The sequence below is a fragment of the Orbicella franksi genome, chromosome 13, assembly GCF_964199315.1.
Source record: "Orbicella franksi chromosome 13, jaOrbFran1.1, whole genome shotgun sequence".
In the NCBI taxonomy this organism is placed as follows: Eukaryota; Metazoa; Cnidaria; class Anthozoa; order Scleractinia; family Merulinidae; genus Orbicella; species Orbicella franksi.
The window spans coordinates 6490811-6515863 of record NC_138157.1 but is presented as its reverse complement, the minus strand read 5'-3'; the positions used below and the strand labels follow the sequence as shown (position 1 = coordinate 6515863).

The following is a 25053-nucleotide window of genomic DNA, read 5'->3' as shown; positions in this document are numbered from 1 at the left end:
ATCTAGCTGAATCATCGAAATACTTCTTACAATGTGCCTCAAGAACGCTTGATTCTATTGACTTGCTCCGTTGCCGCCCGCCAGAATAAAAAGAACTGCGTAGTCATCTTATATCTACTCACCTCCTTTTCTTTCGACCATAGAACAGTTAGCTCTTAATGGAACCAATTTGCACGCTGTTTAGAGCTGGTGGCAAAGGATGCGCACAGTTTATTGTTTACAATTGTCGTGATTGCACATGTCCGTCAGCTAACGCCCACGCTTTGTTCTCAACTAACCAATCAGTTACATTAAAATAAATGCCCTACCTGAATACGTCAACACTGCTTGATATAGGAAAAGTAATAAAAATGTTAATGAAAAGTACACACGTTACGATGTAATTAATCACAATTTTGCTACAACTTTGTCACAAAAGTTTAATACCTTTTGAAACATGTTTGTTATAACTTTGAAACCGATATTCTCTAAACTTTGGGTAAATGTGACGTGCTCTATGCGTTCTTCAACATTGTTTCTCAGATAAGCTTATTATGTGGCTTGAATGCCTTAGAACTTCAAGTAAGACCAACCGGCGGCTTGCGTGTCTTCAAAGATTGCAAATTTTTCTACTAATAATAATTTGGATGGGTTTTATAGTCTTCAGATTACGAAGTGAGATTATTGGAGCATTCCTGAGAACCATTAATAGAAGGGCAAGACCAGTGTCCTTTCTGAAAGAGCCTAACTGTTAATTATAAACGACAATGGATCTGAAGTATTGCAATATTGCGGCCAAGTTAGACAATGTTTTAACCGATAAACTACAGGTAGAATAGAGAAGATGGAAAGCAATTCAACCTATCAAATTCTCCAAAAATAAATAAAGCGAAACTTCAGATAAATCAAAGGGTTTAGATTCTTCATTCAAAAAAAATCACGATTGGATATATATAGCCGTCTTGCCATAATCATAACTTGAAATTCTGGCAAGCAGGGGCAATCAACACGCGCAGCGTTTACATCGTTCACTTCTACGACACGTTGATCAGCTACATGGAAATGATATGTAAGTTAGGAAGAAAACTCCTACGACTTCGTCGGGATCTAACTAGATCATCGAAAGTACGCGGAGCCATTGCTTCTTGTAATAAGTTTCAAAACGCGTGAATCTATTGATCTGTCCAGCAACACTGCCCAAAACTCTGAACATTTTTCAAAAAAGTGCACACCCAGTCTAATTCCAGTTTTGATCTCAGTAAATTATGCATGAGATGGCCATAAGCAACGTACGAAGTTAATATTTAATGATTTCTTAGAAAGGCCAGACTGTTTATAGAGGCATTTTGTTTCACTGAACCCAGATTCTCGGAAAACCGACACGCGTCAGTTGCGCCAGTCAAAACAAACTCTTAGCTACTAGATTCGGGGCCTTAAAATGTTTTGTGTCAACAAGCGTACAAGAACTGGGCGTGCGGAGGCGATGCTAACAACTGAGGCCATAGATTTACTCAAAGATTAACGTATTCTTTAGGTTCGAAGTACATTATAAATCCATACATCCTTGATACGAGATCCAAAGGACACTTTGAAAAATTTCCCGGAATCGAAACTACATTAACCGGGAATATGTTTTAACGCGGGCAATAATCTCGGATCATGGACCAAACCAGTTCAATTGAACTGAGAGTTGTACCCTTTAGAAACACTTTGCATATCATACAAGAGAAATGTGTTTGTTTTAACTAATGTCATGTTATGTAATGGTATGTGGAGCGCATCAAAAGATTACGAACTGGATCATAAATGAAATACAAGGCTGAAAAAGCTCTCTAAAGTTCAAATTGTTAGCGCGAACTAAACAGTGAAAGGTCTGCAGATGTTAGGGAAATTTATCTAACGACGCGGAAGTTGTTATTTGCTAAATATCAAACTTTATTATTGCTAGAAATTTATAGATTTAACTTTGACTGGAAGTATACATTGATAAAAAAAAAAAGAATACGTCGCCAATTTTCATTTTAACTAAAGAAGGCCACAATGTTATTATCATCGTTTTATGAAAAGATTATCACATGTGCCTGGCTTCAACTGGAACATCATCATCTGTTTGTTTTTCGGAGCGCGCCAGATCAAAAGAAGTTCAAATGATTCATCAATCTAATCGCTACCCTGGATGGAATGCTAGTCAATAGCAGGGTGCTCCTTAGCATTCTGTCAGGTTGCCTCCACAGATTGCTGTTACCCATTTATACACCTGGGTGGAGAGAGGCACTGTAAGAGTACGGTGTCTTGCCCAAGAACACAACACAACGAGAACAGGTAAAGCCCAAACCCAGACCACTCAATGCGAATTCCAGAGCACTAATCATTGGGTCACGGCTCCTTCCACACCCGCCATAGCTAATAGACGTAAAGCGCAGAAAAGGACGACATCTGAAAAATTAAGTTCAACTGAACTGTTTTTTTTTTTAAATTAAAGACAAGCATTTTCTTACAAGCTAATAGCAGTTTAAACAGCCTCCACAGATTACCATAAAGAAAGTTGAAACTTCTGTTATAGCCACATAACATGATACAAGTACAATAAAAATGCTTGTTAGCTATTGTCTACGTTCTTTTAAGAAAATTAGCCTTGAGGCCTTACAATAAGGCTGTTGGTATATTCAGCCTTTCAATACTACGCCTATTCTTTAACTATCTAGTTTTACACTGCCAAGACTTCTTCAACCCTTTTAGTGCTTCCTTAATTTGAATTAAAATCTTAATTCTCACAACTGGCATTATAAACAAACTTTTCTTTAAAAACTGGTTCAGAAAATTTGCTATTTCAACGAGACTACAATTATTTTCGTCACTTTTTTTCTTTCGCCTGTCTTTTGACTATTTGAACAGAGAAATTAGAGGGATATCAAACGGTGCACTGAAAAAGCTGTTGAAAGAGGGTCTGGATGGTGTTAAACTGATAACTGAGAATAGGTCAAAATCTTAACTGTCATATGGTAAATGACATGTGTTTTTTTTTTCTGATACCTGAAAGTCAGTTTTGCAAAGACTATACTAATAGCTAAGAAAGGGACTGAAAAATCGGCCAAAATTTAACTGGTAACTGGGATTACAGAATCACCATCCAGACCCTCTTAAAACTGTCCATTCTTTTAAAAATGTCAAATCTGAAATAGTTTTATCTCAACAGGAGGTTAACATTGCACTTGTACGAAGAAGTATAACTCTCAGTTCTATATATTAGATAACTACAATTTAAGTCATATATTTACTAGATTGAATGTAAAAAAGTACTTCAATCCTATCTCCTACAAAAAGCAAATTGCTATTTTAGAACATTTAAGGTTCAGTTCAGTTCAGTTTGAAGTTCTAATTTAGCCCTGAATATACATTCCTTTACACCAGGAAACGTGTGCCAACATCATGAGTGACTTACGAGTGCAACAACGTAATTTTTTTTTCTACGAAGTAAAACCTAACAACGAGAATACCCGGCACAAGAGTTAAGACAAAAGGAGCATTAACAGAGTGTACGTGCCGTGTCTATGAAATCTTCGTAAAGGTGACCCGAAGATTTTCCCTTTCTTGTTCAATTGGAAACTAGCCAGACCTCTGCGAACGTCGGTAGGGTCAGCTCGTTGCTATGGTGACTAGTTAAGAATAAGTTGATATTTACTTACTAAGCTCTGAGTTAGATAGGTTCTATTTATCTTTCAATTAAATAATATGAAAGACAACACGTCGTGGTTTACCCCTCCAAACCGGTAAGTGTCATTTGGCTATTATACCGTAAGAACAAGCAGTACAGTTGCTTGAAGCGCGAAAGTTCACGTAATGAAACCAAAACACAAACAAAAACAAAAACTGGTGAAGGAAAGAGACTTAAATTGGCGTCAACATAGGGAAGTCTATTAATTTGGAGGAGCTTATGGGGCCTGGACCAAGTTCAAATATCGCATTTCACGTTCCGATATCTTGTTCCCATTTAAGCTAATCAAAACTATTAATAAGTTTGACTGTTGATTCAGACTGCCGAACTCTAAATGCGTCAAGCCAAATTCACGGTCGTGAGCAAATGAAGAAGAGGTTTGAAAAGATTAAAATTCCCTTCTATTTGGCTTCACTTCAAATAGTCAGTTTGGGAAACTAGTCACCAATGTGCGACAGAAATGCTAATCTCCAAGTTTAATTTTCTTGCGAGTTTTTCTACCGTGTTGAATTGTGAGAAAGTCGGAGGGAAAACAAACATTTACCACCAAAAAATGAAAAAAAGTATACTGATTCTTGTGGAAATGGTGTTTTTGAGAGATAATCGAAGGCCTTTTGTGGCATATTCTCACGACAGTGCTATTACAATGAAAATACAGTAGCATAATTTGTGCATGCCATTCGGCACATGTGGAGTTTGACTTCTAAATCAACTATCAAACTTCCTTTCGAAAATTTAACTGGCTCGGTCGAAGACGCTTCGAGAGTCGTATTTAATTTCAATCTCTCGAATTTAATCAGTTGTAACCTCGAACTTCTCATGCAAATAATTCCTGAATGAGATCCAACAGATGTGAAATACAACTTTCGAACAAGGCCTGAGGTGTAGGAGCTCATTTTCGGACGTTTTCGGGACTGCAGTACTTAATTTAGTCTAAAACGTATGTCTTGGCTTTTTTTATTAGATCTCAGAAATTGCGAAAGATGAATGATAGGCTGTTGCAAGATTTGCTCCTGGCACGCCACCAAGTCACCACCAGGTAGAGACAAGCAACGACAGCTGAAGCCTCAAAGAGATGGGCTATAAAACCTACAATAGTGAAAAGCAAGAGTATGAGTCAGAGTGCAGTCTACTGATTGTAACTGCTTATGTTGGTTAGACTTATCTTGGAGCCATGCTTTTATTGTTACTATTAACATTTTAGTCATCGTCATCATCATCATCATCATCATCATCATCGACACACCATCATCAACGTTTCCCAAAAGTACTAAGAGCCAAGATTTTGCCTTTAAACAAAGCGTTTTCACTTGATTTGTTCGTGCAGGGTGTCGTTGGGCTTTTCTTTGCCGTAAAACATTTAAAAATTCGATTTCAAGCTGTTCAAAACGAGAGAAATATCCTTTTTCAAGAAACGAGTGTTTCGCGAGTTCTTTCTTTTGTTCCTTTAACTGCCTTTTAGAACGATTTACGCAAACCTATCAGAAGGGAACTTTATTTCTTAAACGAGAACAAAGATTACTTAAATTCGGAACAAACGGTCCTTTTGTAATAATATGGAACACAAAGTTCCTATTTATTTCGGTGTAAAGGAACAATTTGTTATGTTATTGTACTTTTAGGAACAATAGGTCATTTTTAAACAGTTCCGATTTTGTATTTGTTCTCTTTTGGGTGAAAGGAGAACAAGCGTTCCTAATCTGATGTTCACTTAACCCAATAGGGAACTCTTTGTTCCTATTAACTTACATAGTACGCGGTTTACCTTGATAAAAAGGTACGATTCACAAACTTAAAATTTTGTTCCTAATCAAAATGTTCCCGTTTCCACTGCATGGGAACGGCAATTTCTCAATACACGACGATGCCAAATCAATTTAAGCTGGTGTCGCCTGCTAGAGGCTTATGAATAATCAGCTGACAGGCCCGTGTAAGTTCAAACTCGGTCCTTGATTTCTTTATATTGTGAATTATCAATGACCAGAGTGAGAAAGGCATGTCCGGACTTGTTTAATTGTGCTGTGTGAACAGTGGGTTAGAGAAAGTGCGGTAAGGGGCAACATGAATCATGTTCGGCCAGAGGGCAAATAAACAGATCTCTGATTGGCCAAATATTGAATGATGTCTCTTGGGGGAATAAATACGCCAGCTAGTATGGGAAGGCTGGTGTGTCTTGTCGCATCATTGCGAGTTAAAATTGGTGTTGCAGATGAACAAACGAGGAGACGCGGTTGACTGGTCAATCAAAGTTACTAAACGTATCGCCGAAACACAAGAGGCCTCACTTATAGGAACATGATTCTGACGGCTTTTTTCACTGTCCAGTCCAAACCTACAAACATGATGGATTTACCACACCAAGAGGCTACAAGAAACACGTAAAGGACAAACACCAATGGTACTTTTATTCCGACAAAAAGCCAAACTTTGGCCTTATTGAGTCGTTTCATGCTCAAGGCAACGAAAATGAAGGCAACGAAAATAAAGCCAACAGTCGGGAGACTTAACGTCAAATCAGGACAGTTGCCACTTTTGAGATTTCAAACGACATCGCTCACGAATTTCTGTCTTTGCTCACCGGCAGTGGCGGAGGTTGTAAAAGTGATCGCAGAAAAGTGAACGGAGAAAGGAAAATTAAACGAGAAAAGTGAACGGAGCATCGGAATCGGTATTTGGGGGCTTGTCTTCAACAGCAACGTACTTAAAGAAGGTGCAAAATCCGTTCTAAAATGATGAGATTACAGTGGACCGGTGAACTCGATGTTGACGCCCTAGAAGCCAAGGGACACTGGGGCACGCTGGAAGAGCCCTTGGAAGCCGTGGGGTGTTGCTTGCCGCGCTAGGAGAACGTACTGAAATCATGCAAGGACTTGGACTCATCGTTTGCTACCAAATTCCTCGCTGTATATTTGTTCATCATGGTTAAAGGCCCACGTCCGATGACAAATCAGCATTTAACCGTTGCGATGGTGAACAAAACTCAGACTAACGGCGGCTTTATTGACCAGAAAATGTTCAAAACTGCCGGTAAATATGCTTCGATTCTCTATTCCTGAACAACACTAAAATGCAAGTGTTGGATGGCTACATAGCTCCCATTCGTCCTTTGCTCAAGCCGACCTGTGCTTACGTTTTGGTAACGAGAAATGGAGGACAGCACAACAAACTAAGAGAGTTAATGAGCAAACTAGTTTTCGATGCAACGGCTAGCAAAGCGCACGAAATCTTGGAAAAATTGGACGGGGACGAGGGATCAGAGTTACAAATGGACGTGCGCTGAATGCTTTCAAGAACAGGACAATGAAAGAGTCGATACTTCTTTTACCAATGGAAGTAAAACGATAATAGAGACACCACCCCAACGTCGAGCACGCGTACCAAAACCAAAGCGAGAAAATGTACTCAAACTGTCAGAAATTGGCGCGAGAAGTAAAATTTGGATGTTCAGTCCCGAGGAAGACAAATATACAAAGCTGGAATCAAACGATAAAACTTCGGCCAATGGCAAGGGATCCAAAGAGACCCCGATTTTTATTTTCAGACCGGAAGAACTGCCAACTCTTTGCTAAGTCGGGCGGCGCTAATTAAGATTTGGATCATATTCTAAATAGTGCCACAAGTAGACTAACGCAATGAATTTAACAGCAAGAAATCAAAGACTCGCTTGAATGTGCTATTGTTCTCGCTGCTTTATTTTAAAAATAATGTAATTCCATGCCGTTATTCTTCTTTTAATTTGTGATCAGTCAATGTACATAAACACGGTTCCCATTGCATGATTGATAACTAGATCGATGCTGAATCTACTTTAGCGTTAACGTAATGTGTAGATCACAACGATGATGTAGACAATTTAATTGAAGCAAAACAGCATTTGCAAAAGCCGAGTAACGGCTGCGGCTGGGCCTTCACAAACTAACCATAACTCTATCGACACTCTTGAAATATAAAGGCTCAAATATTACCTAACAAAAGCGTGAGTATTCTCAGTAAGGTCCCAACAATGTTCTCATTGCTGACTTAGAGTGAAGTGGTTGGTGACAAGGGCTCGTTTTGGTATCGTCTAAAGGTCTTTCTCTTTTCTTGGCCTCTCCCTTTGCGACGAACTGATTTGGCTTGTTACCTGGGAGCTTTGTGTCGAGCCCGCTGTCGAAGACGTAATGAACTTGTCCTATTCGTCGTGGGATTAAAGCTCATTCGGATAAGACACACCATACGCTCTTGATAGTTTCGACTTGGTCAGTTGAACACCATCCACGTTCTACGGCGGTCTTCTTAGCTTCGCTCCAACAGCACAAGCTTTCTCAGACCGGGAACTTCTCTCTCAGGAAACGAAATCTCCAAGCATCTACCAAACATGATCATCTTTAGCGTCCGGGTCGACAGCCGCGTCTTCCTGCCTCTTGAGCTCTTGTACTTCCTTTTCTTTTGCATGCACCCATTCGTCCGTGTAGTATTTGTGGGACTTTTTTGCTAGCATACTTTCCTCTTCTTTTTTCTTTCAAAAGTATTCAGCTTTTTATCTTTCAATGTTTGGACGGTATAGGCTTTCCGTAAAATCCAGTAGATGGGTGTCCTCTTCCTGCAGTATTACAATCGAGATCCACTTAGCCTTCATCCGTTCCAGAAAGCGCACGCGGTCGGCTTCCAACTGTTTCTCCCATTCCTGTTTTCGTCGCCTCACCCCAGCACCAATTAACTCCAACTGCCTTTGCTTCAAGCCGTGTCGGGGTTGCTGGTTGCAGGTTCTCCACCCAACTATCCGACTAGCAAGAGTTTAGGGTTCTCTTCTGCTCTTTCGTCCTCGTGAAGACTTTGTTCATCCTCCCTTTCTCCACGTGCCTCTTGAACTGTGTCATCTTCTCTGTTGTTCTCGCTTTCACTGTCTTCCATAGTCAAGGTTCGTATTTTTTGCTTCTCCGTTTCATCCAAGAGATCCTCCTCGGAAACAGGTCCTGGAACTGGAGGGGGTAGATCGTCATCGGGGGTCTTGGCCACATGGCTGCCCAAACGATGCAATCCATTGCGTGATCTTTCAGAAATTTTTGTATCTCTGGGACGACTATTAAAGCTGTTAAACTGAAACTTCCGGAGACGCACATCCATTGCCGCGTTATGCTCAACAAAATTAATGTGCTACTGACAGGTGATAAACTGGAACATCCTATGCTATAAGAGGACCTATACTTCCGGTCATGGGCGGTGAGGCCTCCATGAGTAAGAACCTGGGAGCGACAGAATAAGATACTCTGAGTAACAAAATAAATGAGCTTAAAAAGACACGGACACGTTTTTCGAGTGAAAATGGACGAAACGTCCAATCGTAAGGGTCGAGCAGCTTAGCGTAGGCCTCATCCTGAAACATAAATTGGGTTGTCTTGTCGACCATGCCTTTGTTGAATGTCTTCTGTTTGGTAATTACTTTTCCAATATCTGCGTTTCTGATGGGATTTAACCTGAACTTTTGCTGACTCCCCGAGAAGCACTAGCCTGAATTTACCTTGATCAAGTCGTATTCAAGAGCCAGCTGTCTGGTGAACTCGCGTTCTTTGTCTTCAAGAATTTGTAAAAGCTTGTCAGTGAGATGCTTTACGATGGTGTCTTCAAAGCTATCACTTTTGCCAAGTAGCCAAAGGAATTTCTTTGTGGAACAACAGAGTTGGTATGTGTATTTAGAAGACTTCCCCTTCTTGAAAACTTCTCCGCCATGCAGTGCGTAACCCAGCTACACCATGGCTCGCTCGATTTATCGCCACCACTAGCAGTGATGCAAGTACTTATGCGACTTTTGGGGCTTGAGAGGGAATATTGCATGCTTTGATTCCGTACACGTCAAATTCCAGGCCAGCACTGACAAGAGCTGGTACCAATTTGTCCTGTAGCTTTACAGCAAACTTGCTAGAAATAAGCTGCAATCTGACAACAAGCTCGCTTCCATGATCCATGCAGAGATTCCATAGGCTCGTCTAACAGTTGATGTTGTAGTATTACCATGCCATGGGCAAATGACTGGCCCACATTTTTCTGCCTAAACATGTTGTTGTGATCTTTCACGGCGGAACAGAATTGTGCGGCTGATTCTTCCTCGTTGCCGCTTTTACAGGCTGGCAGGGATTTTGCCGTCACCTCCATGCCCGTATTTAATAAGGCCGTGCAAGGGCACTGTTGATACGCGCATGCCGTTGAAGGACTGCACAGCTATCCAGTATGTTATGGCTGGCTAGTACTTTTCTTCTGTTACATCGCTTTTCACGTCTTCTTGATGTTGAGTGTCTTCACTTTTCTTTTCTTTACTTCTTCGCTCTAGGGAGGAGACAGAGGAGAAAAAGAATGCCACTCCCTTCATTTGTTTTATTGCCTAATCGCACTCGTTGCGATTGCGGCAAATGTTTAGCCACAGACCGTCAGCTTTTTCTCTCTTCGCTTCCTTCAAATCTGTTGTACGATAGTCTGGGTGATAAAAGCTAACAAGTTCCTTGGACAGCTAGCAGAACTTTGCTTACAAGGGCACTTCGGATTCCCTAAATTTTTAAGAACAAGATTGAAAACAAAGTCAATAATGAATATGAAGCTAATCGATACATAAAACTTTTCAAAACTAAATCAATAAAATAAAGACGTCGTTGTTGTCCACCATCTTTCCATGTGGCACCTGGCGAATTTGCAAGTTTTCGTCCTCGCTTGGTTCCCGACGCCGAATATCCCTTCGGCTTCACTACAAAAGTTTCAAGGCCGTTTATGCAAAACAACTAAGAGCAACCTTTTCTGCTTTACATCTTTCTGAACTACGCAGAAACAAGATTTCAACTACCAACCTTTTTGTTGAGCGACCTTGCAGGCACTGACGCCATGACTGCAGATTTCTCAACTCGGAACGGCGTTGTTTTTCAGTCTTGATTTATACCAAGTGATAGCTTGATTCCCGAAGTTTCGGTAAGATCTTTTGTTAGCGGTAAATTCAGCAAACAATCAACAATGCCATGCATTTTTTTTTTAATCCATCACTAGCTTTGAAAAAGGAGTGTTTCTTAAAGTGTTTTGGAGTTTTGGCACGTCACTGTATATTAAAATCAAGCTAAATTATAGGGAGCTACCTTGCAATGAATACAAGAGAGAATGATGAACATTGTAGTACAAGCATGCTATCTCCATAACTTCGCAGAGATCAGTACGATCTCGCGAATAACGAAACCCTTGGAGACACGTTCAAATATCAATGGACAATCACTGACAGAGAGACAGAATTATCAGTTTGTATAACACACTTGCACATACTTTCCCCGGTGTATCCGTCATATTTTTAAAAAAGGACTTTAAGAAAACCCCGACGGCAACGGCAACGTCAGTGGTTAAAAGATATCTGAAGTGCAACGGGGAAAGCGGAGAAATCGGGGGCAAAACTTGCAGTAAATGAGAACTGCAGTAAAAGAATATCAAATTACTCTAAAACAAGTATACCTGACGACAGAATTGTAAGTGGTGTCCCCGCTGAACCCTGTGTATTCATCACACTCAGAGAATGTATGTAATCTGAGTGCAAAATGAATGTAACTTTACTCGGTTTTCATTCTTTGAAAATTTGTCCAAGATCAATTTTCTTCTTTACTTTCGTAACCTCGTTAATTTTTTCTGTCAGCCATTTCTAGAGTCCTTAACTCAGAGAGCAGGCCTCCCTTTTTAGCTCTCCGCACCAGATACTTACACCAGAAGCGATATAAATTATGTATGTACATAGCCAGTGCTCCTCCTGGAAGGCAGCTTGCACAGGCTGCTGTTACTTCAGGCCGTGCAATTGCTGCGACAACTGGAAAAGGTAATACAGTTTAAATCATTAAATGTGGATACATAAATGATTCAGGAATAAGAGCTAATGAATTAAAATCAAAATATCCCTGACTTTTAAAATTCGCTTCTGGACGTGTGTGTAGTTTATTCACCATGTGCATCATCGTTGTCGTCATCATTATCATAATCGTCGTCGTTGTCATTAGGAAGCTCTATTTATAAAGAAAGCGCTGGCCAAGACGACGCTTAGTAAAAAAAATATTAAATTTTACCTTTAAATTTTGCAATTACCTAAATCCGTTTAATACTTCTATCGCTCAAAAAATTTGATAAAAATTTGTCATGATAGCTTTAAACTTCACTGAACGGGAGATAAGAAAAAATCAGCTGTCGTAGTACAGGTTCTCCAATCCATGCAGAACTTGGGTGTTCCACGTTGTTGTTTTGTTGTACGGCCCTACATTATTCGTTGCCATTGTGGTTTGCTCAAGTCCCATATTGTCGTTTTACGTTTCTCTTATAGCGGAGAACTGGGCAACTGGATATAAATCCTCGGATATAAGCTCTCCAGTTGCCAGTAGCCTTTCCTGAAACGTTAAGAGAGGCACACATTCTCTTTTTCATATCCAAGTGAAAATGACGGGTGGTAGGGTCTGGGGCCTTTTGATTATAGTGCTGGACTCCGGATACTGCCATCCATTTCGGGCTCAATATTCTGGCTGCATCACTGTGTTGTATCTCTCCCCGAGACTCTTTATCCAGGAAATATATTGTAACCTTGCGATGGACTAGAATTACATCCGGGGAGGGAAGGAGAGCACAAATATTACTAGCTGGTTCATGCTAGTGGAACCGTATATTACTTCCGGTATGATTGGCCACTAGGCTCTAACATAAACACTTCTGCTTGAAGATGTTGGACATTTACAGCTAGTCAGTATGGCTTCCAGCAATGAACTCATTCCTATGAAGTCAAGATACACGCGCACATAGCTTATAACACAAATGGCTACAATTAGCCTAAAGTATAAAAGTCAATTCAGGGATACAATGGAAAAGATCAAAAATACGGTAGCTATTACTTACCTGCGACAACAGCGGTGTAAGCGCCAATGATGCAAATTACCCCTCCAATGACAGTAAGCACGCCAACACTACTCAAATAGTTATTGATGTCTGAAGCAAACATTTTCTGTACCCTGCCTACCTGGCTCAGGTAGTCAGCGCATATCTTTAAGGTTTCTTCAAGATCCAATATATCCCTTTCAAAGTCAATCTTTTCGCTTTGGGAGATTTTGTATCCTTTATTTCCGGCTTCTTGGATCTGTATGAAAGTGAATAAAAGCATACAGCTAAAACAGTGTTAGAGGAGCGTAATTTAATAATTCTCATATACATCTTGATGAAGGAGGACTTCTTAAATTCATTTCGAATTGGTACCGCGTCCGCTGTCCGCCAGGACGAGACTTGTGTCCCGATAAGTAAGCGAAATTGGGACGCGCAGTCACACCAGTGCCTTATAAATACGCTTTTTTGATCGTGACGTTTGACTAGCGTAACGAAGACACAATCAGTACATTATCCATATCGTTTTGTCACAAATGCAATGGTAGAACATCTTTAGATTCAAACAATTCGTGTAACCGTGCAAAAAGGTAACTGTGTGTATAATTATATTGGAAGATAAAATCGATAAGCTTTCTGTTCGTTCGAAGCCATTAGCATTTATTCAGCGTTAAGGTCGGATTGTGAATTAAAAATACGAACAAACGGTTAGTGATATCATTTAATTAATCATATCACAGATCTTCTCAGACTAAAAACACACACCCTTTTGTTTATCTTTTGTATCAGACTCTCAATTATCCTGCTTCGCGCTTTGATCTTTTTCCAGTAGCCTTTGATATCCTTCACTTTAGGTTGCATTGATGCCGGAATGTTTGATTCCTCTTCCTTGATTTGACGGGACGTCATTGAAACGGCAGCAGCACCGTTACTCACGTACTCGTAGTTGCTAAATAGAATCTTCTCGCAGAAACCTTTTACAGCCAGAACATCCTGACAACTTTGAGAAGGCTGTTCAGCAATGAGGGCGTCGATAGCTTCTAAATGTTGTCTAATGCCGTTTAAGGTACTCAGGTGCTTTTCAACTTCTTCGGTCTGTTCGATAGCGTCTTCCCTAAACTTCCTTATAGAGCCACCGTTTATGTAATGTTCCCATCGGACGTCCATGCTTATGGTCACGCCTGCACCAAAGACAACAAGAAAACATATTAGAGTGCTACGTAATAAATGACTGGTCTGCCTGTTGCTGAGCCGGTTCGTAATCGCTTCTTCTCCATTTTCAGGGCTGTGAGGAGAGGCCTCGGGGTCCTCGGGGAGGAGAATGACTGCATGGATATATTAAGGAAGTGAAGTTTTCATTTCAAATACCTCTATCGTATGTAAGTTTAAATCCTTGAGCTTTCCTTGTTAGCCACGTTTTCAACGTTGGAAACGAGTGCAATTCCAATGGCTTACGTTTAACTCAGATCAAGTTACGAGATGATTACCTGCGAATATCGCAGGTCTGAACAGTAAGGAAGGGCCAATATAAAATGTAAACGAATGAAACAACGTTAAGCAAGGGAATCCTTCCATATCATTCATACTGGATATTGACCAAGCTAAAAAGAGTAGTTGGAACTGTACACATGTGATGGAACGTGTAGCACTAGAGAATAACGAAACATTTTTTTTTTGGCGAAAAATGGTGTTAACTATTTATCTTTGTGAACAAAAAGGATAGTGAAACTTTAAACTCCCAGTTTTAAGCTTCTTTGAGCTTCTTCTTTGAATTGGTGGAATAGGAATACATTAATAAGAGGGTTTAAGGTGTCTCGATAGGGTTTTTTTTTCTGAACCATACGTAGCATTTTAAATCAGCTTTTTGGCAGTCTTCTCTCAACTAGATCTATGTGCCGAAAATAATTACCAATTATTGGACGAGGTTGGGCAAAATTTCGTGATTTGTCAGACGCTACCAGATCAATTATATTGATATGCGAGACTCTGAGAAATCACGATATTTTGCGGTAAATTAATTCAAAATTGTTTAAACAGTCGATCACCGAGTTTGTTTTCATAATTAAGCAAGACGCCTTAAGACGATTCCGTGGGATGCTTTGGCTAGTAAGCGTAGCATTGGCATTAGCATTGGCATTGGCATTAGCATTGAGCGTAGCACTGTCAGTTTGTAGTGGAAAATAGGGTAGGCGGAAAATTACACTGTGTGATCAGAGTCTCCTTCCCCGGCTCCTATTTCCTCTTTCCGGGTGATCTACAAGATGGAAAAAGAGTGTGCATGGTGTTTAGAAATAGCATCAAAACTGGCTGGAGTAATATATTGCAACGTGGAAAATGGAATTTGTTTTTTTTCTAATGCGACCATATCACTTAAGTTGACAACTGCCAGAAAATTTGAGACATGAATGGTAACGCAACGTTTTTTAAAACGTTGCGTTTATCCAATCACAATATTTTAGTCTTCAAATAATTAAAAGTTTTTGAAGACTAAAATATTGTGAAGAGCTGTATTGCCGTCAATGAACGTAACGAATCTACTAAAACATTAACAGGCTAACGCACTGATTGTCTGTTATATAATTAGAAGCTCTTTCGTGTGAGAGGAGGACTGGAGTAGGGTAACTATCAAAACATTAAAGAAGAAGTTCACTCAAAAATAGGCACTTTTTTCTTTTCGCCAACGGAAAGCTAGTATAATGATCGGTCACTCACCAAAATTTCGGTCTCCAAAGCGCTTCCAAACCAAAACAACGCCGCCATCTTAGAGTAACTTAGCAGCCAGGCGATGTATGCGTGACGTCAAAGAGCTCAGCGTGAAGTTTGGCGCGAAGTCGGCGGGAAGATTTGAATACACTTGTTGTTTCTGCTTTCTGTTACTTTGTGTCTGCTTGCACTTGTACTTGAGGGAGATGCTGTGAAACAATTTGCTGATGTTGGTGCAGAAACAGACTCCATCATAGAAGCTCCTGTCAAAACGTTTGTTAACGTGGGGACACAAACAGAACCCCTAGACGTCTTTATAGACCAGCCAGTTGTTGAATTAGCACCTGAGAGACGACGAAGAAAATATTAATGTGGTCCTAGATCATGCTTACAGCCGCAAACCAGAGCAGGATGTTGACCCGCCGCAGAATGCAGTAACAAACGTTGAGCCTGTCTCCTTGGCAGTTGAACACAATTCGGTGCTCTCTGACAAGTCTGATGAGGAATGGCGTGATGACATTGATGACTCAGGCTCAGTCTGCAGCTGTGACATCTCAGATGAAGATTGGAACCCCGAAGAAGATGAAGATTCTGATGGCGAAAGTGCAGATTTCTTTCATTGCCCAAGCATCAACTGGCTTGAAGAAAACGAGGAGTCTTGTAACGAGAGCAAGTCAACCGACCTGTAAACTGACCTAAATTATGTAAAACGTAATATGATTTTCCTTCCGTGTTAATGTACTCTTTATCCGATGGAATACTATATTAAAAGAGTGGGAAAACGTCACTGCCACTATAAAAGACTCGAAAAGACATTTAACCTGTCGACGTTTTATTTTTGATATGCAGGCATCTCCAAGTTGCCGCAATGATGAGAGCGGAAAAGGTCCACATCAAACACAGATTCGATCCATGGCGCTTGACAAAGTCCGTGCACAAAAGTATTGCTGCTGCGTCCAAGAAACGCGAATGCGGTGATCTATTGCCATGGACTGCATCTGTAGTTAATCACTTGTGGTGGTGCGCGGCAACTTCTGATGAGGATCAACTGCTTTGCCAAGAGAAATGGAAATCAGTCGTTTACCACGTGGCCGACGTACGCGAATGGCCTGATTTCCAATTATTTTCGGCTTGCGACCATGATGAGCTTACTAATGAGCAGAGAAGAAACAAAGTATGGCTTCCAATTGGATCTCCTGCACACAACGCTCTGAAGGAAGTGGCATGGAAACCTAAGCTCCAGAAGGATATCCGTCTCCTGGCTGATTTAGTTCAAACCGGATGTTTAGAGGTGTTCCATGGCTCAATGGCAAAGAAATATGTGAATTGGTAGCAGTATTATTCCTACAACGGGATGGTTAGCAGAACGCAGCTTGCTGTTATTGATCACAACTGCAATGTGGGGAGAGGGGTGGCCACCACCACTTCTGGAGATGAGCGCTAGAAGTGTGTATATCCAAAGCTACAGAAACAGTGGGTGGCGAAGCCCATATACTAAGACAAGTCATATCAGTTTGTCCACGCTCTTCTGAGTGATACCATTTTACTGAAGAAGGGGGAGATTGAAGTTCCCGACCTTGAAAGGCCACACCTTCCATAAAATATTGCACCAAATCCCCGTGGAAACAAAGAAGACATCATTGCAATGTATGTGTCAAGGCTTCAATAACAATTTTTCTTATTACAAATGACAAGGTATTATTATATGGTACCACACTGTAAACAGTCTTTCCTGTGAATTTACTTTTACATTTTTACGTTCAATTTGTTTCAGGGCTGCATGAACGAATTGTTGTGATTAAGAATTTTTTTGAACAATGAAACAAATTAGAGCCGGAATGCTAAGCCAGCCTTAGTGACTGGATCCTTAAAGCCTGTGTAATTGCCATCAGCTTCTGGGAATTCTTTTCTTATAATAGATGCAACACATGACGGAATAATTTTTCTGTCTCTCTTTCTCAGTCTACCGTATATCCACCACACATACTGTCTGTATGCTGCATAGCGACAGTTTCTGAAATACGCACCACAGTATACATGTAGAATGGTTTATGCTATTTTAAAAATAGAAATAGGTCCTAATTTCTTCAAGTTATAAAGATTTACATCTTTCATATCTTCTAATGTTTAAGGTGCTTGCAGCTATGTGACATGCAACTTTCAGAAGAATTAATAGCCTTTACTGTACTGTCTACCCGAGTTGTAAACATGTTATAGACTGTCAACAACTTCAACTGTTAAAAGCAGAGCTTCAAGTGACCATTTTTTGAAGGATAATATTGCTTCACATAATGAAATAAAGACCACAAGGCTGTGATGTATAATTTTTGTTTGCTGCATTCTTGATGATAAATATTAATAAATATTAATTTATACATATACATTTCTTACCGGTTCTACATGGGTGAGGGTGCTGGCAATCTGTTTAAATAATGGAACCCTGTAATTGCTGTTCTTAAAACAGCCCGATTTAGGCATACGATAGAAAACTCTTCGTGGTCTGTTGTACAACACATCCCTGTTTCGCAAGTGAAGTGACCCCAAATTTAATTAGTTTCGAACAAAAATCCCTGTTTATAGGACACGTTCTGTGGAATTTATAGCTAAAAAAACCTTCTTTACTGTCTATTTACGATTGAAACACACACCATTTTCTACGATTGCTCACTCCTTGTGATAAAAACATATCAATGACTATTGACAAGCCAAGTAGGGACTAATTAAAAACTTTATTAACTCAGGTATGAAAATGATAACACATGTCAGGTCATGGCAATGCTCATTTCCGAACGGGGCTTTTTAAACTAGGCTTAATCAAGGTAATTTGATGCTTGATTGACTGTGCATTGAAAGGGCGGAAAAGTACAAAATTGATAATATACCTTCCGCAAACTTGTTTTCCGATTCGGGCTCTTCGAGACAACAGATACATTCTCTTGCAGTCTCTCTGGTCTCACAACGACCTCAGGTGCACCAGTTCACATTGATAAGTCTTTCAGGCCCATCGTTATCATCCTCTCGATCAGGTGCTTGGTTTTCATCGGGAGCACGCTCTGGCTCGAAGCGATAGGGCTCCACAGCAGCCATTTTGCTGAGCTCTTTGACGTCACGCATACATCACCTGGCTGCTAAGTTACTTCAAGATGGCGGCGTTGTTTTTCGACTTTCGTGCAACTTTAGACGAGGATTTCACATTGGTTTGAAAGCGCTTTGGAAGCTGAAATTTTGGTGACCGATCATTGCACTAGCTTTCCGTTGGTGAAAAGAAAAAAAAGTGCCTATTTTTGGGTGAACTTCTCCTTTAAGAAAAGTATTGATTGTCCTTAGAGGCTCAGTTGTGTGAGAGAAAAACAACGCAACGTAACGTAACCGGTATATTGCCATTGATAATGTGTGCTTGTTTATTCGAGATAACGAAAGGATTAAAGTTTCCATGAGGACCATGAGCAATTCTTCTTAACAAATATTTCCCTTTGTATTTATAAATGTTAACAGTGGAACGCTGAAAATAAAATAAACATCGACTGGAATAAAGCTTCTCTCAAACACTATTTACATGTGCGTTCTGGTAAACAGGTAGCTCAATATCAGCAAGAATAGACAAAACCTTAAACATACACGTAGCACGAATGTCGACTCATGGGTTGCGATAGAGTAAAACTCTCGAGGTTTAAATGTCTTCAAGTGCAAACTAACAGATATTTCAATTTGAACCAATTTTTGAAATGGTCGGTCTCGATGTTTTCCATGATGGACCCCTTGATTTTGGAATGCACTGATTCAATGAATATCGTGTGTCAAAGTTGCTTCAAACCTCTCCTCTCCTCGCAGAATCTTTCGAAATCACAGCACTTTTACCTCTGCGAAAGTCATGTCATCTTGCATGTGCTTCCAAGTTTAACCTTCCAGCTGTGACGTGCATTCCATTGTCTATCAAATTTGTCGATTCGCGTCGACGATGAAAAAGGAACCCCGGGCAAACCTTTTAACCGTGGCCTGCCACAGGCATCCCACGGAATTAATCTCCGACAGTTCAAGGAAGCGATCCGCCTTTTTTCACACGAGAGCGCGGTTTTAATTGTACATAAGCAGAATATTATTTACATCAAAGCACGTTTAAACGGTATTATGCATGAGCAGACAATTATTTGTAGGCAGTTAATTGGGGCTCACGTAGTGGGCTTTCGGCCTGTGGAAAGGAAGAAAATAATGCATCGAATGATAACACCAGTTGTCGAAAAGCCGGGATTGAAGTTTGGTACAACGTAATTTTTCCTTGATAAAACATTCAAACAATTTAAGTTAATACTCAATTTTAGAGCACTAATACAATATCTTCAATGTGATAATTTTCGCTCCCAGCTTGAAAAATAAAGAGCGCGTCCATGAGAAAACCAGCAGAAGCAGGCAGGAGGTGATACAGCTCAAATCTCCTATTTTCCTCGAACTTGTCACAAATGTTAGGTTTGGTGGGCGAATGGTTATGGAAAAATAGTAGGTAAAGACGCTTGATTCCCTCCAAGTTAGGGAGACCCTGAAAAATGGCCATTTGGCAACTTTTAATGCATATTTAATTATCTGTCTTTGGTTTAGTATTTCTACAACGAGAAAAGCCATGTGAAAATGAAATCTCCTGGATCATGTTCTACAATTATCAGACTCAGAGCCCAACAACTCATTTAAAATAACCAATTTAATTTGTTCCCATGGCTTCGTCTTCAGTGAGGTGCATATTCGTAGTGTTGGGCATAACCTGTAATTGATGGCAAATATCTACAATGAGCAACAACAAATTTACACAATTCTAACATGGATAGTGAGAGCCATAACTGAAGTTCTGAATGGATTGAATGGACGCATTCATAAACTCTTATCTTGGCTTAAAGTCTATGTGGTAAGCTTTCAGTTTCCAAAAATAAAGTTTACCTCGGGGCATAGGATTTTAAAGACGGGCTAGACTATTACGAGTATTAAATACAACCAGCAATCACTTCAATTTGTTTCCTCTTTCATTTTGAACTGATCACAGCGAGTCGGCAAAGGACACGAGTCACTGAGGTGAACTAAGGGGACCAAAGTAGACCTCAGAGTTTTAATTTTTTAAATTTTTTTATTCAACACATACACAAGCCGGAACAGAGCTAGAGACAGATGAAGATGCATCTGTGTTAATTTTGGAAACAACTTTCTCACGACTTTGAACCCAATATTCACTAGACGTTACCACTGCTGCCGTGGACTGATATTTGTTTTCAAAACTCGCTAAGAAATTAAAATAGTATGTTGCTTTGTGCACTCATCAGCATTGTTTCTCAGAAAAGCTAATTATGTGGCTTGAATGCTGTAGAACGTCAAGTGAGACCAACTGGCGCCTTGATTGTCTCCCAAGAATTCAAATTTATCTTCTAATATGATGCAAGAGTTCACAATCAGTAAGGTATTATCATTGCCCATTCTGAAATGTTGAATTGGAAGAATATCATAAGAAAGATATAAGAATCTATTTCGTGAAAATGTCTGGTCTTTAAAGAACAAAAACGACAATGGAACTGAAGTCTAGAGATATTGTGGCCAAGTTCATTGTTTTAACTATGTGATTGGTATACAGCAATAAACTTCATGAAAATAAATTCAAAATTCGTTTCAAATGTTTTCATACTGCCAGACGATGAAAGAAAGCAGAAATAACCGGATCTAAAGTATTAATACATCACATTACTAAACGAGTTATTCAACTTATCGAATTTCCCAGAAATAACGCGGTTCGTGATTCAGTTCCATTCTTTGAGCCAATAAGTTTCCTAAAGCGGCTTATCGTAAAGTGACAGCATTGATTTAAAACTCCATCGAAATATCTTTCTTTACCGTGAACAAATTTGTTTTATCTATACACACAAAACAAATTAAGCTGCTAATTTTACTTGCACAATACAGCACCGTAGCTTCGCTGGCCAAAATCGAGAACAGTTCCAGCCATGCAAGGGTTTCCATGATAAAGATTGATGGTCTTGACCAAGAAGCACGAATTAGGCTTCGGGTATAACGATAGGTCAGTTATTTTCATTGAGACAGTAGAAAGATATATCGGCTGTGGATGTAATTGAAAATTGTCTTTAATTTAAATCTGTAAGGCCAGGCAGAAACTGTGAATCGTTCATAAGGTCTGGTTAAAATCTTGACAGACAAGAAAACATCAGCCAATTTGGCTGCATCACGTTTCTCTTTGAAGTGTTTTTACACAGTTATATCACATTCATTTTCACTGAACGATTAGAATCGATCAATGAATAGGATTCCCGGAAAGCCAGACTATCAGGAGAATTACATTCGTCAAAAGACACCTCAATTTGTTTCTCTTTCATTTTGAATTTGTCACAGCAAGCCTTCGCAAATGACCGCACGAGTCAGTTGAACTAGCTAGTTGGAGCAAAATGAGCTTCAGAGTTTTAATGCTTGAGTCCAGACGTGCACAAGAACAGGAACGGATGGAGATGCATTTGGCTTAAAACCAAGATCTTTGATTTACCTAGCTATGTTGTAGCAGCGCGGTTCTTGGAATTTCCAACCTAAACAAATGTTTATAATTGAACATGCCATTCCAATTTCGACGTGAAAAGGGAATAACTCAAGCCATCAGCTAATGAACGTATGCCTCTTCTCGGTTTTGTTATCATCAATGTCTACTTTCATCTAAACTGGACTGAATTCACCAAACCGGATGAAAATACTTCTTGGACTATTGTGAAAACAAAGGAAGACTGAAAGGTCTGGTTCTCCTGAGCGATTTTTAATTTTACTCGCATCGGGCCACATCTCACTTGTTTTAGATGAAACCAATTCAATGTTTATTAATTTACAGTCGACAACCGTTAGTCACTGTAGAGAGAGTAAGGTTAAGATAAGCTGAGAATAGTGAGCGGACTTGATAGGGAAATATCGCTCGACTTTCAATTCCTTTGTGGCCTTGAGGCAACTTCAAATTCCCAGAAAACTAAATTATCAAATCCTTTAAGTTCTGAAGTTCTTATATTGAACTGAAAGGCATCATTAAAAAAGCCTTCTTTTTACCGAGTTCACCTCTCTTATCAAGTCTGTTCCTCCGTTCTATTTCTCTGTGAAATCTTGGTCCATTCTTAAAACAGTGAAAATATCATGCATTATGACTTTCTAATCGGGACCGAAGGATGGCCGCATCGGTAAAGAACCCGCGGTTAGAACTGGTCTTTACCGGTCTGTAGCAGTGTATTTTCCTGCTTATTACGGTCTTCGTGTCCTAATCAATTTTGGAAAGTAACTAACGAAAGATCTGAGAGAAACTGATAATAAAGTGCTCAGATTGGTCATTCAAAGAAAATCGTTCGATAACCATCTTGCTTCAACTTGAAATTTCTTCACGCAAGAAATTCAGCATGTGCAGCGTTTATACTAATGAATCGTACTGGCATTTCTATAACACATTAGTCAGCTGCCGGAAATAAAAGTCTGTTAAGTAAGTCGGAAGGAAATGCACCTTAGCCTTCATTACGATCTAGCTAGATCATCGGAAGTGCGCGGACCGGAACAATTGCCTCTTTTAATAGGACCTAAAAACGCAAGATTTGTTTGCTGCAACATTGCCCACAACTTTAACCGCCGTTTTTTTTTTTGTTTTGTGTTTTTTTTAAATATGCAGTCATAGCAAACAAACTCACCGATACTTTCGACTTATCCACCAGGACAGGTAAGACTCGATGACATCAACCTGCAAGTTGTTGTGGACTGATGGCGAAGGATGCGCTCAGTTTATTCCGTTTCCAATCAAGCAATTGCGTATGTCTGTCAACCAACGCCTAACCTTTGTCCTCAACTTGCCAATCAGTAAACTAGAATTATCATGAGCAAGCTTAGTTAAGCAGGTTTTATTACGCTTGACGAGCTTTATTGTGGACGACCTCTCTTAGATTTGTCTTGTCTTTGATTACTTTGTCTTTGCTAATAAAAGTGTTGTTTTAACGTCAATGTAGTTCTTGGAGTTTTGACCCAAACAAACTTCATGTCTTCGCGATCTTGCCATGGGGTTACGGCATTTAAAACGATAACTGAAAAACAAAGAATTAAACATCTCTCTTTTGGTGTTTATTGTTGTTAACTTCAATTTCATTCTTATTTTTAATACGTAAAAAGAAATCAACAGAGCGTTGACAAAACTTCCAGCGTGCATAAATAATGTCAAAACGAACAACGATTAACAGGTTCTCCTAGACCTGCTTGCTTTAGTAGAAATTAATGCAATATTTCTTCATTTGCAAAGATCGACAGTTAATTTTACTTAATTTTACCCAGAAAATACCAAGCACACTTGATGGGAAAATATCACGCGCGACTTGCCTCTGTGCAATGCCTTTGTGCCCATGAGCCAACTTCTAATTCCTAGAAAACTACGTAATCAAATCCCTTAAGTTTTGAAGTTTGAGAGCGAAAATCCATCTTGATAAACGCCTTCATTTTCCGAGTTCATCTCTCTTGTCAGGTCTCCACTGTTGCTTTGACTTAATCCTTAGCTCATTCTTAATAGCTTTAAGCGTACGGATGATATGCAGTATAAATGACACTGCTATAGTTGTTTCTGACACGAAATCTCAGCAAATTTATTCAAACTTTTGCCAACTTCCAAGAATGTTCTGGCCTAGACATAAATAAAAGTAAAACTGAACGCATGTGGTTAGGTCCAAGTCGCAAAAACATAGCAAAACCCCTTGGAATTCAGTGCTTGGCCAGCCGACTCTATACTTGTACTGGAAATTAATATCTCCTATAATAATGAAATTGCTTACAACATAAATTTTTTGAACAGAAACTAATCAAAATGAAAGACCTCCTTAACTTGTGGTATCCTAGAAAGCTTACATTTTAGGGCCGCATAACGATTCTAAAGTCCTTAGCGATTTACAAGCTCGTTTATAACACATCTGTTCTAACTTTTTCATCAATGAGAATTCACCGCCACGGTAAATTAAGCAATTACATAGTTTTTAGGAATAATAAAGCTAAAATTAAATACAGAACAATATTAAGGCCGAAAGAGCAAGGAGAGCTAGACATGCCAGATTTTCAAATAGTCAATGATGTCCTTAAGGCATCAGTCACAAATAAATATATAAGAAAACCACCTATTGTAGCTACCGTTCTGCATGGAAGTAATGTAAGATATTAATAAATTGTAAATAATGTTAGCATAATATTTGTAAGTTTTGTTAGTATTGTGAAATTTTAAGTTATGTTGGCACTGTAAGTAGAGTATATAATTTTTGTATGTAATGTAATGTTATTGTTGCAATAATAAAAAATATATGCAATACAAATTCCTAATTAGTTGAAATTAAGACCAAAGAATGTAGGCTTTCGCGTCAGTAAAAACCCCGTTCAGATATGGTATTCACAACTTTGGTTGCATGAAACCTGAATATAGCCTCGCAGAGAACATTTTCACCTTAGGACTAATGTTTATCAATGGATTATACTGGTTATTATGATTTGCGTATATTTATTGACTATAGAAAACAAACAAAAAATGAAGAGAATGCTTGATTGTATGGACTTGTTCTGCCGCAGCCCGCCCGAATAAAAAGAACTGCGTAGTCATCTTATATCTACTCACCTCCTTTTCTTTCGACCACAGAACAGTTAACACTTAATGGAACCAATTTGCACGCTGTTTAGAGCTGATGTCAAAGGATGCTTACAGCTTATTGTTTACGATTGTCGGGATTGCGCATGTCCGTCAGCCAACGCCTACGCTTTTTTCTCAACTAACCAATCAGTTACAT

The 25053-nt window shown here is 39.5% G+C and overlaps 1 protein-coding gene across 4 annotated transcripts; it reads right to left on the bottom strand.

Moving 5' to 3' along the window:
• Nucleotides 1–1872: 1872 nt before the first annotated feature.
• Nucleotides 1873–23169, bottom strand: LOC145465592 (uncharacterized). Of its 4 annotated transcripts, none has more exons than XM_081449367.1 (5): nt 22939–23169; nt 13310–13725; nt 12566–12803; nt 11397–11498; nt 1873–4783 (listed from the first exon to the last, which is right to left on the bottom strand). In XM_081449367.1, the coding sequence occupies exons 2-5, from the start codon at nt 13709–13711 to the stop codon at nt 4662–4664; spliced, it is 864 nt and encodes a 287-aa protein (XP_081305493.1). In that variant the 5' UTR covers nt 13712–13725; nt 22939–23169; the 3' UTR covers nt 1873–4661. The 4 variants fall into 4 exon arrangements, with proteins under 4 accessions (XP_081305493.1, XP_081305495.1, XP_081305494.1 ...); XM_081449369.1 differs by lacking the exon at nt 22939–23169 and adding an exon at nt 14746–15081; XM_081449368.1 differs by lacking the exon at nt 22939–23169 and having other exon boundaries at nt 13310–14411.
• Nucleotides 23170–25053: the final 1884 nt, after the last annotated feature.